This window comes from Anopheles darlingi, chromosome 3, assembly GCF_943734745.1.
Source record: "Anopheles darlingi chromosome 3, idAnoDarlMG_H_01, whole genome shotgun sequence".
NCBI classification, from domain to species: domain Eukaryota; kingdom Metazoa; phylum Arthropoda; class Insecta; order Diptera; family Culicidae; genus Anopheles; species Anopheles darlingi.
This window is the reverse complement of record NC_064875.1, coordinates 46,476,582-46,489,541: the sequence shown is the minus strand read 5'-3', so window position 1 is coordinate 46,489,541 and position 12,960 is coordinate 46,476,582. Positions and strand designations below refer to the sequence as shown.

Below are 12,960 nucleotides of genomic sequence, written 5' to 3'. Positions count from 1 at the left end.
CTATACTGTTCCGGTACTTGTTTTCTCCCAGATTGATTTTCTTATACCACGGAACTTCCTCCTGCTCGGCATTCTGGTTTACCGGCGCATCCCGGAGCGTAGTGTAGGAAAAGTGGCACAAGTAGCCCCAAAACAGGAATTGAGATACGGCGAAAATGTTTAAAATCTTAAAGAATCGAGGATTCTCGTACTTGAACAGCATCACATCTTTGGGCACTCGCGTGTTCACATCGTACACGCGATTGTTTGCCGGCGAACTTGAATGCCACCGGTAGAAACTGGAACGAAACTGGCCATCCGGCGAGAACCGAGTGCGTAAGCTGTTTGCCACAGCCGTGGGTCTTCCACAGAAACTGAGAGAATTTAGCAACCTTAAAATCATATCGTTTTCTTAATCTAAATTCGCTTAAAACGAATCAAACACCAACTTTTTGTTATCTAACTTTCGTCCCGCGCTCCCATAATGTTGTCATAGAAAATTATTACAACGCATCTAGACGGTAAAGAGAAAGCTGAGAACGAGAAAGGCGAGAATTTTTGAGAATTGAGCTATTCTCTTTTTGGCAACGAGTTATTTTCCGTGCAGCCGCTTGGAGCGCTATCAAACGATGCTTTTGATCTTTTTGTTGATAAAAACGACTAGCCAACACAAAAAACGCAGACTGCATTATTTCCTAAATAGGTTGACAGGTAGCTCAACTCTCTATCCTCCATTCTCGGTTTCTACACCACCGGAAAAATTATCGCTATAGATTTGTATGGTTCCAAATCCATATTCGCCATTCTCAAGACCGTCTAGATGCGCTGTTAGCCGGCTGTTCTAGCAACATGAATTCCTGCTGGGATTGTGGAGTCAGCAAATCAATTCGATCGATACACAAGGAAATTTCCTATTCTGTTTCCGCGAAAAAATGCAACAAAGTAGTTCAATGGGGCGTTCAAACCTTTTCGATTTTGGTTTTAATGACAAAATAAACACCCGATATTTCTTCAATTGATCGATAGATGGGTTCATTGCTCTCCATGAGGTCATGCTGGATTCTTTTGGGTATAAGCTGCCGAACAATTAACAAGTTTGCTGATCATCTCCTAACGCGTTTGCCTGTAATTGTTACCAGCAAGAGTACAAGTTTAGTTGATTACTATCTGCAAAAAACGTTATCAAATTTAGTACGAATACGAACTGTCAAACTGGTGTCAAATAGACAAAAACAAAGTTGGTGAAGCAGTGAAGAAGGTCGGACGTGTTTCTTGTTTAGCGGTCGTAAGGTAAGTAAAAATCAGGTTTTTGGTAAAGTTACTTAACTGTTGTCAAATTTCTTCACTTGTTGTCACTCGTCAATTCTCTTTTATTGTTAATATTTACTTTGCGGTGGTTTTCCGCTTTTTGTTGAATCTACAAGACAATGTCAAGTTTAGAATAATACGGGATGGATATGATTTTTTGATAACTTATCATACTTATTACACATAGTATATATAGGCTTTTATATAAGGTTGCGCATTGCTCAGAAGCTCTTGTCCTTTACCATGAGCAATGCAGCGATTCTATATTAGGAACAAGACGCTTGTTAAAAGGAACGCCGCGAAATTTAAGATTTTTCACATTAATATTTGCTTGGTAAAGTAGGCGTCCGGTGTATTGCGTACACGTATTGCGGTGTAATACGTAACGTCGATGTGTGCGTGAAACCGGCGCAAACACAAAGCGGGAATATTTCTATGCAGCGGGTCGCCTTGTATTAGCGTTACTTTAAATTACGTAAACTTTATTAGGAATCTATAATAAGTTAAATATAACACTTTTGAAATTAGAATTCTCGATAAGCAATCAACTACGACTTCATATAAATATATTTCCCTTTTTTCTATTCACACTCATTTTTATAACAACTAGTAATTGTTAATAATAGTTGATTAACTGTTTTCTGATAACAAAATAAATTGCTATCTCGCATTTCATTCCAATCTTGCACTGAATGAAAGAGTAAGCGTAGAAAAGGCAATTGGAGCGAGTGAGATAGCAGGAATTTGTTAAGTTTTGCGTATGTCGTGGTACAGAGTAGGCTTCGTTTTTCACTTCTTTGTGAGGTTAGTAACTCGATAGAAGTGCGAGTTGCCTTCTTGCTGTAACTAGTTAGGACTGGAAAGTGCTAAGTTTGTACAGAGGTAATTAGCGTATTCGTTAATCTGTTCCTTTCCCCTGTTCTTGATTCGTCGCGTTTGATAGTTCGTTATTGTAATTATCTTTTGTGAGTATAGTTAATTTCCATTTCATTTTTTTACTCACGTTGCTTTTGTATAAGCACTCTGAACGTTTGTATCTGTTTTTATACTACTCGCGGTGTTTTCCGCGTTTGCGCCAGCCGTGTACGCGCGTCGGCACTATGATTGTCCGTATATTTTAGCCAAAGTGGCACAAACAGATGTTTATTTGAACCATCCATTGTCGATCTTTATTTGTGGACTAATCCGCAACTTTCGGTCATTAATATCAATGCGTAGGCCCTTTAACGGCCTTACCACGCATGCCTTTCGATCGAGAGCATGTGGCTAGTTCGAGTTGCCGATAAGACCATTGATAAAGTTTTGTAGAACCTTCTTCTGTGGTTAAATAATATAAGAAGTAATCTATAAGGATCGCCTGTTTCGTTACCGATATTAACGGCAAGAAAGAGAAGGAAGGAAGGCGCGTCTTGTCACTCTCTCTCGCGTGAATGAGTGAGCGAGAAGCGCGACCGCGAGCCGTCTCTTTCCTTGCATCACCAAGGAAACCAACCGAGCTGTCAAATTGGGTGGGTTTTGTGTTTCGCTTGATTTCTGCGTTGGCTTGGGATTTGGAAAACGTTGGCATTCGGTTGATAAAATATTTTTGCTGAATAATGAAACCGTCCTTTTTCAGATACCGGTAAGGAGCATTTGTGCCTCAGCCTTCTTTGTTGTCTGATGTTCCAAAATCACACGTACCAGGGCCTGCTACGAATTACCTGTGGGTAAGTTTTCAGTGGGCGATTAACAGAAGGAGAGTGTAGTGCAACAACAGTTCTCGTTTGTTTTCCCACTTCACTTCAGATAAGTTGAAATGCTGAATGATGATGGAAGTTGATCAACCAACCACGGCTGCTGCAGAAAAGGAAATTGAACCCGGTTCCGCTGAAGTTCCACCAGCGGCTTCTGGATGCAAAGAAGATGAAGTAGTGGTCAAAGAAAATGAGGAAGTAGAAGCACTTGTTATTACTGATAGCGAGGATGAAGAGCAGCTGCCCAAGGAGAACGGTACAGATAAAACTAAACCGGCTAACACCGCAGAACCGGTTGACAAAGAATGTTACAAAAGTTTGCCCACTTCCGATATATCAGGCATAGTTCCTCTACGCTTATCGATCGATAAGGAGGTTGAACGGAACAACGATGACAAACAGGATATAAAGAATGTAGAGGACAACGAACCCGTGCAGACCGTTGCGGTCGAGGAAGCTACTACTGAACAACCACGAAAGCCCGCTGAGATAACGAATATCGATCTTACTGAGCTTTCCAGCGCTGAAGAATCATTTACCAGTGATCCGGGGGTAGTACTTCCCAGTGAACCGGACGAAGTACCACCAAAACCACCGATCAAAATGAAGGTGGTAAAGGAAAAGAAGAAGGAACTGAGCCATGCCGAAATGACAGCCGAGCAACTGTTGAAATCGCTCATGGGAGGATACCTCGAAGAAACCTCCGAGCCTGAAAATGATACTACTGTCGAAAAGAGCGATATGATTAAATTTAAAGATGACACAACTAGTGAACAGTGCAAAGACAGTGTCCTACCAGCGGAAACCGAGTGCGTGAAGAACGACGACGTTGCGAGTAAGCCGGATGAAAGCCAAAAAGAAGTGTCTAATGAAGTGTCTGCTTGCGAAGTTGATACACCGGCAAGTACTAGTGAAGATACGACACAAACAGGAGCAGTTGATCATGACAAGATCGGTGGAATCGGTGCTGATAGCGTTACCTCACCGGAATGTGAAGAACCTAAATCTCTGATCGCAGCTAATGAAGGCTCTAGTGATAAGGCTGAACTCAGCGTTGGACCTGAATCTACACAAGAAAAATGTTTTCTTGAAGAGTTACCAGAATGTGAGGCCAAATCGGCGCTGCCAGAGACTAGTACTCAGTCCAGTTCAAAGGCCACTGCCGAGGAACAAAACGAACCAATACTTTTGGATGACTTCGAGAACGACTATTGCTTAGGACAGGAGGAAGATGAGGTTGAGGAGCAAGGATCAGCTAGCCTGAACACCGATGCGGAAGAATCGGGCGAACCACCACGAAAAAAGGCACGACCATCGACGTTACTGCCAGACGAGGATCTTACCGTCGTCTTATCGGAACCTCAGAGTATAGAGTTGCAACCAAAGGAGAGCACTGACGAGCCTTCTAAGGGTATAAGCCTAGTCGATACAAAACCGTCATCGGAGGAAATCGATTCAAATGCAGTAGCAGAACCGATGAATGATAATGAAGAAGAACCTGTTAAAGCGACGAATGAAAGCCGTCAAACCGACGAAGCGCTTAGCACTGCAGAAGACAAGCAACACATTGTTGAATCTGAACGCACAAGCCCTACTCGGGACGCAAATGAGGTAATCGATCGTCGACCACCGAGTGTATCAGATGTTTTAATAATCGATGACGACGATGATGAGGGAGATATGCCAGAGGTGGCTGCTGCCTCCCCGTTGGCAACTGATTCTGAGAAATCGGTATCAGTCCCTGCAAAACGTTCATCTCAATCGGAAAACGACACCGGAACTACGAATGATGTGGAGCATGATGCTGGGAAAACATCGAAAAAGCCAAAGTTGGTTGAGCCCCTTATGAAGGACGTTACCGACGATATGACGAAAGGTTCTGAAACGGCTACAACTGAAACGAAGAACGACATTAAAGCAGTAGTACAAGAAACGGAACGGCAGAAGACTCAGGTTGAGATGAAGTTTTTGGAAAAATTAGGCAAACCGCTTCAAACCATGACTCGAAAGGACCTGGAAGAGCTGGTACTACAGAAGGTAGCTGAAACGATGATAAACAAGAAGGAGATGGCCGGATTGCGGAAGGCGGTAGAACAGCAGAATGTGCTGATGAACTGGTTCCGTGAGCAAACGTATGAGCTGACCAGAAGACTCAACGATCAGCGTCTTATCCATCGTCGGCTTATACAAGATATGGCCATTCCGGCCAATAGGACTGTGATGCCCGTGCGTATAACACGAAACGTTGGATTGCAGGTTTCTCTGCAAAGGGATTGTACTTGCACCTATGCTTGGGATCAAATGGCGCTAGAAGAAAGCACTTGTTCTAGCGAGAGGGCAGCACTTGTACCATGCAAGGAGAGCTCTTCACAAACGGTTGAACCGCGGCTACCGGCGGAGAAACCGATCGATATCAGGACGCTCAGCACAATCGGGCAGCAACAGATGAAGGCGTGTGAAATCGTAGCACCCCTACACCGATCACCAGTAACACCGCAGCCCGTTGCGAACGTTATTCGTACAGGGCAAACGACAAATGTGACCTACGTGCACAATTCGAAGACCACTACCGTGTCTATGAGCATCCCCAGTCAGCCTCAACCATCGACAAGCAGCATCGGTGTGTCGCCGTCCGGGATTAACAAAGCGCTACGGATACCGGGTGCTTCATCAGGACCTATCGGTGACCGACGTTCGCTAATCAAGAATCATCGGACGTCTACCGGGAGCGGCATATCTGCCAGTACCATGGTATCCGCCTCATCATCGGCTAATTACGCCGCTAAACAAAACATTACCAGCACAGTGGCAAGTGGCACGATCAACGGTAATGTTAAACCGATGAGCGCCAACAGCAATGTTCCTACCAATATTATTTTAAGGAAAAAGTCCATTCATAAGATCACGCCGATGCGTCCACCTATACCGCAAAATATGCAGAATACGCTTCATGAACATGAGCAACTGTTACGGGAACAGATCAAGAGGCAGCAAGTCGAGCGTCAAAGGCAACACGAAGTACGGTAAGTATGGTGCAGCCGGGTGTGAGTCAACGATGAGCCTAGTTTAAATTACTTTTCCACATTCTCTTGTCCAGTAACGTACCCGGCCGGTTGGCATCTATGATTCGTGCCCGACACGAAGGTTCACCGATCATGCACTCTGCTGGGACGACGGCAAAGCAGCCACTTGCCAGGCCAAGACCGGATACTAACGCACCAGCTATTGATGCTTCGTTGATCGATTTGACGGAGGAGGATGATGGTCCGAAGAAGCCAGTGCCACCAGCCGGTACGAACGCTGTTAATATCGGACCGAAGCCTTCTTTCGATCGCAACCAACAGAATGGTGTAGTTCGGCCGATGGCGAAATTGCCTAACGCAATGACGGTGCGCAGCACTGAACAATCGACTACACAACAATCACGCACTTCAGGTGCTGCACTAAATGGAAGCGGATCTGTTGGACAGCCAGCTACCAAAAAACCACCAATCAATCCGGCCCAGACGCGATCAGTCGTCGTTGTGAACTCCGACCGTACAAATAAAGAGATGGCTGGTAAGTTTTTCTTTCATATACCTCTATCCACTCTTTGGGTCGTAGTGGCTGAACGTAGTTTAATGTTGGGTTTGGATTTACTTCCATTGGCAATTGTTTACATTCATTAAACGTTTCTTACCGATTCCATTAAACCTATCAAACATTTTTTGCAGCAATAGAGAGCTAGTTCAAAGTGTAGAAGTTGTATCAATCGATATATGGAATTGAAGATTGTACTGTCTTTCAAATAATGATTACGTAAAGCTGTATATTTGCTACTTTTCCTTAACTTAATGGGCATTACACATAAATGTATGAACTACGCACACGAGCTTACAAGAGAAAAAAGAGTGAAGAAGATGCTCATGTAAATGTTTTATTTTGTGTTTGTTCTCTAGCAAGACGCCGTTTCGGAAGGCATCCGGCACCACCGCCAGAAGCTGGCCCTCAACCCACCAATTCGCCCTCATCACTACCGCTTCCACGTCCCTCAATACGCATTAACAATATCGAAACGGGCATCGTAATATCGTGGACAATGGACCAAACGCCGCTGTACGCCACAGCGGAACGGTACCAGATCTATGCGTATCAGGAAACCGCCGATCCACCGTCGACCGACATGTGGCGGCATGTTGGCGATGTGAATGCGCTCTCTCTGCCGATGGCCGTCACGCTGACAGATTTCCACGTGGACCAGCGATACTATTTTGCGGTACGCGCAATCGATGTTCACGGTCGCACTGGACCGTTCAGTGAAACCAGGACCTGGAACGATCGTTCCCTGAATTCAGCAGCCAACAGTCAACAGCAAAAGGACTAGCCTGCTATAAAGTAGTAGTAAATGTTATCGTTTATTTATAAATGCTTTTCGCGATTCGCCTCTCCCTGGAACGAAGGATACACTTCTCATTCGCGATATTTAAAAATTTGTTCTAGATTCAAAGGTAACTGGTGGAATTTGAATGCGGGGGGAATCTTATTCTCCATCGATTAGCAAGTATTGTATAGAAGAAATAGTGTATCATTAAATCCGCCATCCAGGTTTAGTTAGCAGGGCTCCGTTGTTGTGCTCTTTGAGATGAATTAAATAAACAAATTGATAAACTCATATCACTTAGCTTTCTGGTCTTCCTGATGGCCCCGTCCTAACGGAAACATGTTACTGATTTATGAATTATCAATTTTATATTAAAAAAAAAATCTTTTCACCCTGTTTCAAGCTCTTCGGCATTGATGTTTGAAAAGGCTATTATATTCTGGTACGAAATTGATTGAGGGCAATTTGCTCGTCCTTCGCTAGTGAACTATTTTCCGGGAAATTGAAGCCACAGCACGTGCCGCTGCTGGACAGTTGACATTTTGCTTCTGCTTTAGTATCTATTCATAATTACTTCAACAGTGCAGCCTTGGGCGGATAGTTGCATGCGCATTTGTACGGATATTTGGTTGTAATAGTTGGTATCGGCGTAGCACTGCTCCTTGCGACGACGACGGTTTTGATGGCAAATGAAAAACTTTTCTTCCATTTGCATATGATTGTGCTTGCGCAATATATGCGGTGGTATGAAATATTAAATAAATAGTTACTTAATGATTTCTAGTGACGTTTGCCGGATTCACGCAATATAATGCGATCCATGATGATATAATATGGTGATTAAATTTTCATTACGCTACTACTACCTTCCAGGACATTGAGGGGTTGGAGTGTAACGTTCATAGTACCCTCCACAAGGAAATTGATGCTCTCTGGAAACCTTCTTTATTGGTTCTAGACAAATTGATTCGTTTCGCAGATAGTGAACTGCAATGAAAACCAGCAAAGGGTAGCTGTTACGGAATCTCATCTCCGATTTCAATGCTCATACCTAGGGGTGGACATGTAATAAAATACTCTTATTTTAAAGCGTTATTCCAAGGTGTTGGTTCCTAATTACAATTCTAAAAGGAGCTGCCTGCGCGTAAATCAATTGAAGTTTAAATTTAAAAATGAAATTCTCTTAAAGTAATTTGTGTTCTCAAGGCGAGGCGGTTCGTGGTATAGTCCACTATTCCAAATTCTATTCACTGCTACGGGTTTCGCTGTAAAGAAGGCCCCGCTTTGGACTGGCCAGCCGCCGTTGCGTGACGGTTAGACGTTTGGACTACATATTTTTATTCCAGAACCGAGTCATACAGTGGACTGGATAGGGGAGTAGCGCTTGACTTTGGATCAATAGACATTCGAGCTGGAGCGAAATCCGGAGAACGTGCGACGGTAATGAACCTTCGTCTACGGTCCATTTAAACATGGGCTGTCGATGGCCCGTATACTTCCCTTAATGTATAAAATGTTTATTTAAAACTGAGCGACCCATTCGAGGGTTAGCTACATTGCAACCCGGCAGCAAAACTGCTTATACCTTCAAGTTTCATTTTTATGCTCTTTTTGAAACCATTCACCACCCGCGGTGTGCACGAAATGAAGCGATAAACACTGTTACTGTTACTAGCTACTGTCGTATATCGATTCAACAATTCTTTGACCATGGACGCTGGGCGCAACCTTGAACACTATCGATGGAAGGAATCTTTTCCGTTATCATTTTATCTTATGCTTGCCAGCGTGCCAGGCGTTCAAACGATGTGCGGTAACCGCAACAACCTCTTTGGCTCATCAACAATATGTTTTGCTCGGCGTAATGTGCTGGTTAGCTAAGAACAAGGAGTACTAAGCAAAACAAAAAAGAGAGACGAACGAAGTTCATATGATGCCGTATTCTACCTCCATAGTGCAATATTGTAGCTAATTTTATCGGTTTGTCCGCATTTCCTATGCCAGTATCCGATGTTAATTGTGCCACCACTAGGTGCGCTGGGAGCCGTACCAGGGCATTATGATTCAAAAACGAAATCACACGTTCGGCTGTGTGGTGTGTTTAAATAGTGTTGCCCCCGCTGCTGCCGCCCTCAACCAGGCCAGCCAATCGGGTATCCTGAGTGTTTCGCTTCTTCACTGCGGCATTACTGCGAACAAGCAAAGGCACTTCGCATGCCACTAATTGTCGTTCTTTCTCGAATGATGGCCATTATTGTTGCTCTAACAGTTCGCTTCTGTTTCCTTGGCTACTGTTGGGCCTACGTGTGGTGTGCCATGATTGGAACCATTCGGCTCGATAGTCGATAATGTCGCGTTTCCCCACAGCAGATCGGATTAGATTAGTGAATAGAAATTGAATGAATTTTATAGAATTTTTTTATAATAGCAATTGTGAATGCGAAATTTGTGTTCTCCGGAGCATAACATTTCTTCTCACCTTCGTCAATCACCAATGGCCGCCGAAGATGTTAAAAGCGTGGACAGAAGTTTATTAACACACAATTTAGGGCATTTTGTGTTTGTAGTTTTACAGTTGTATTTAAATTTATGCTTAGCTTTCCCCGTACTTTATTCGTTTTCGTTCGTTAAAGTCCTTTCGGACCGAATGCCATTCGTGTCTTCTTTCGATGATTTGGTGTTCGGTTTTCCACGTTTGAAGACACTAGAGAGACAGAGAGAAAGAATGAGAAGCCGACATAGCCGAAGTATTCGACGAAGGTTTACTAAGCTAGTAGCAGTGGCTAGCACTCGCTTCTAACAAGTTCATCCTGCCAATTCGTCCGACGACATCGTCGTGCTTCGGTTCATCGTGTGCCGCGGCGTGCTAACGGGAAAACATGGAGATTAACTGTGAGGAAAATTGCGCGCTTCAGTCCTTCGTCGCAGTGTTGGTCGGTTGGTCGGTCGCAAAACCAAGCATTTATCCTACGGTCGCAAAAGTCATTTAACTAATTAAAAACGGTGATCGCCTTTCGCGTGGTTTCATGTCAACTATCGGTACACATGATAGTGCGTCGTCATCACACTTACGTTACATTGCGTTGACTGTGAGGGCTGTGAAAACGAAGTTCTAATTTTACGACTCTCGTGTTTGCATCTCGTGTGCTGATGACGTTGACGGTGCCGGTAGCCACCGATGCCAGCAATGTGATTAATCACCTGGCGGCTGGTTGATGGCCATCGTTCGGTGTACCCTTCGATCACGTAGCTTTCTTGCTCGATGGGATGGTATTCCCGTTTCACGTGCGAATTGAGATCATCGGCGGCGGTACATCGTAAACTTGCTGGCGCTTAAGCGCTGATGGAATTGCCTTCTCGGTCCAATGCCGTGTGTGTGTTTTTGCGAATCCGTAACCGGATCTGATTCCTTACAAATTTCGTTACGGAGCGGCCGTGTGTACAAGTGTGTGGAGGCGAAAGTGAAGTGAAGGTGCGGCGCAGAAAACGTGGAATACATCGGTGGCAGTTTATCCCTTATATTGATCGCGACCAAAGTCAGTAAGTAAATGTTCGGGGTTTTTTTTCTTCTTTCGTTCAGCTCAAATGTCTCACGGTTTGGGCGGTCGATAATGTGCGAGACACAATGCTTTATACCAGAAAGATGGCTAAACTAAGGACAGTTGATGATTGGCTCTGCGCTATTTTAGTGCGCATTAAATGTGTTAACGGCGTTCAAGTACTGATTATGAAGTTCACTAATTGGATGCGAAGATGGAATGAAATGAGCTAAATGGGTATAAAAATACCGAGACCTAAAGTGGGGAATAGTTAACAAGGGCTCTCAATCCATGTTGGTGCTCCCCGCTACCGCCAAGGGAAAATCTGGCTAAATTCAGAATTCGATAGCAATCATTCTGGAAACCACTGGATTGGTTGATGTTGATGCTCTTCTGCTGCTGCCGTAACGAGGGCAACGGTACCGCTCCGACCAGCTGTAGATTTTCGGGGTGGTCGTCAAGGATCAAAAGTCGCTGCTAATTAGCAACAACGGAGTTCTTATGCGAGTACAGGTTTGCTTCTTCTTCTTCTTCTGGGTACCATCCACCGTGCAGGTTGATTGGTACTATTTGGGGAACACGCTTTCACCGTAGGCTATACCGTACCCAGTAATTGTTATTGGCTACAGACCACCGATCAGAGAAGTAATCCGTACTGCGGAGGCCACCATCCCACCTTTTACATTGTATGGCGAATAGGAGAGTTCTCAAAATTTCAAAAGTCCTTGAGCTTACTTCAAACATGGAACAAGGATCCATTCCTCCTTCCAGACCTTGTTATTGTACCCGTACACGCATGTAGTACCGATGAACCGTAATTCCGTGAAGCAACCCGGGGACCGGAACTCGATTTAAAAGAAAAATAACGATTTCCATTTTGATTTTCCAGGCTTCAGCATTCGCGAGAAATTTTGCGCTTTCACACATTGCTATCACATCCTCACGAGATGCTTCTTGTCAAATGCAGCTGATTTGGGTTCAACAGTCCTTAAGTTCAGGGTTCGGCCCGAGGGGGGCAGTATGATGGATCGAATTCGATCAGGTCTCCGTCGTGTCCTCGTTTCCTCCGAAAACGTTTTTTTACCGCTTGGTCAACGCTCCATCTATCGTGGGAGAAAGATCCGAGGTCCACCAAACAATTTAGTCCCCTTTCGGAATATGCCTGTCGGGGCGTGATCGATCCCTTGAACCACCACCACCCTTATGCAAATCCTGCGCCAGTAGGTTCGGTGTGAGCCGAAAGGGAATAGGAATTTAGGTAGGATTTTGTTTATGATTTGGCGATGCTGCTTCCCTTGTTTGGGGCTAGAGACTCAGATCTCGTGGTGCCATATGTAAATACCGCGTGTTTATGTAATCTTAAAGGGCCGCGCAAGGTAAAGAAACTGCCTTGGGTGGGCTCGAAACCTTCTTGGCTATGAAATTTTGATTAATTATTCAATCGACCTCCAACCATTTCCAACTCCCTTTCCCACCAAACGCTGGAATTCTGGAATGGAATTTCTGTCCGCTAAAATGAAGTTTTCTCTCAACGGAGAACAATATGAATATGCCAGTGGCCACCAGATCGGCGAGAGTTTGTGATTTTCATTTGCATTTCTTTGCCTTCTCTCCTCGAGAATCCTTTGGCTCGGATCAACGGAACAACTGGGGCTAGTGCCGCGAAAAGGCGCGACTCGACTTGATTCCTTTGTATCTGTGCCAATGATTATGATTGGCAATTGACATCACTAGCATCGGTGCACGACTATAGCTGCTGCAGTGCATTATCCAAGTAGCCCAAGCAGTTTTCCTTGGTGCAGCCATTCATTTACCCTGCGTCCGAAAGCATATAAACCCCTCGTGCATGTCCCTTTAACGTACTAACCAGCTCCGGGATTTAGAAAACTGAGGGAAAAGACTTAGATAACGGATATCAAATATGTATGACAGCGAAAGAAAATCATCCAATTTACCCTCGTGTTTCTCCTGTTATCATGTTTCTACGACAACAACAATGTATTTAACGAACAAAAAAAAAATAGTCGTCTTCCCCCTTCTG

General features: G+C 44.3%; 2 protein-coding genes across 2 annotated transcripts in view; one reads left to right on the top strand and one right to left on the bottom strand.

Annotated features, from left to right (window-relative positions):
- LOC125954650 (transmembrane protein 223) overlaps positions 1–460 on the bottom strand; it is an 878-nt gene extending 418 nt beyond the window's left edge. The window contains exon 1 of the mRNA XM_049685117.1: positions 1–460. This exon is cut by the window's left edge and continues 21 nt beyond it. Coding sequence (XP_049541074.1) covers positions 1–382 — 382 coding nt within the window. The 5' untranslated portion in view covers positions 383–460.
- Positions 461–1,215: 755 nt separating this feature from the next.
- Positions 1,216–7,665, top strand: LOC125954678 (activating transcription factor 7-interacting protein 1). The gene is made up of 5 exons (XM_049685160.1): positions 1,216–1,269; positions 2,903–2,993; positions 3,073–6,043; positions 6,118–6,578; positions 6,959–7,665. The coding sequence occupies exons 3-5, from the start codon at positions 3,093–3,095 to the stop codon at positions 7,381–7,383; spliced, it is 3,837 nt and encodes a 1,278-aa protein (XP_049541117.1). The 5' UTR covers positions 1,216–1,269; positions 2,903–2,993; positions 3,073–3,092; the 3' UTR covers positions 7,384–7,665.
- Positions 7,666–12,960: the final 5,295 nt, after the last annotated feature.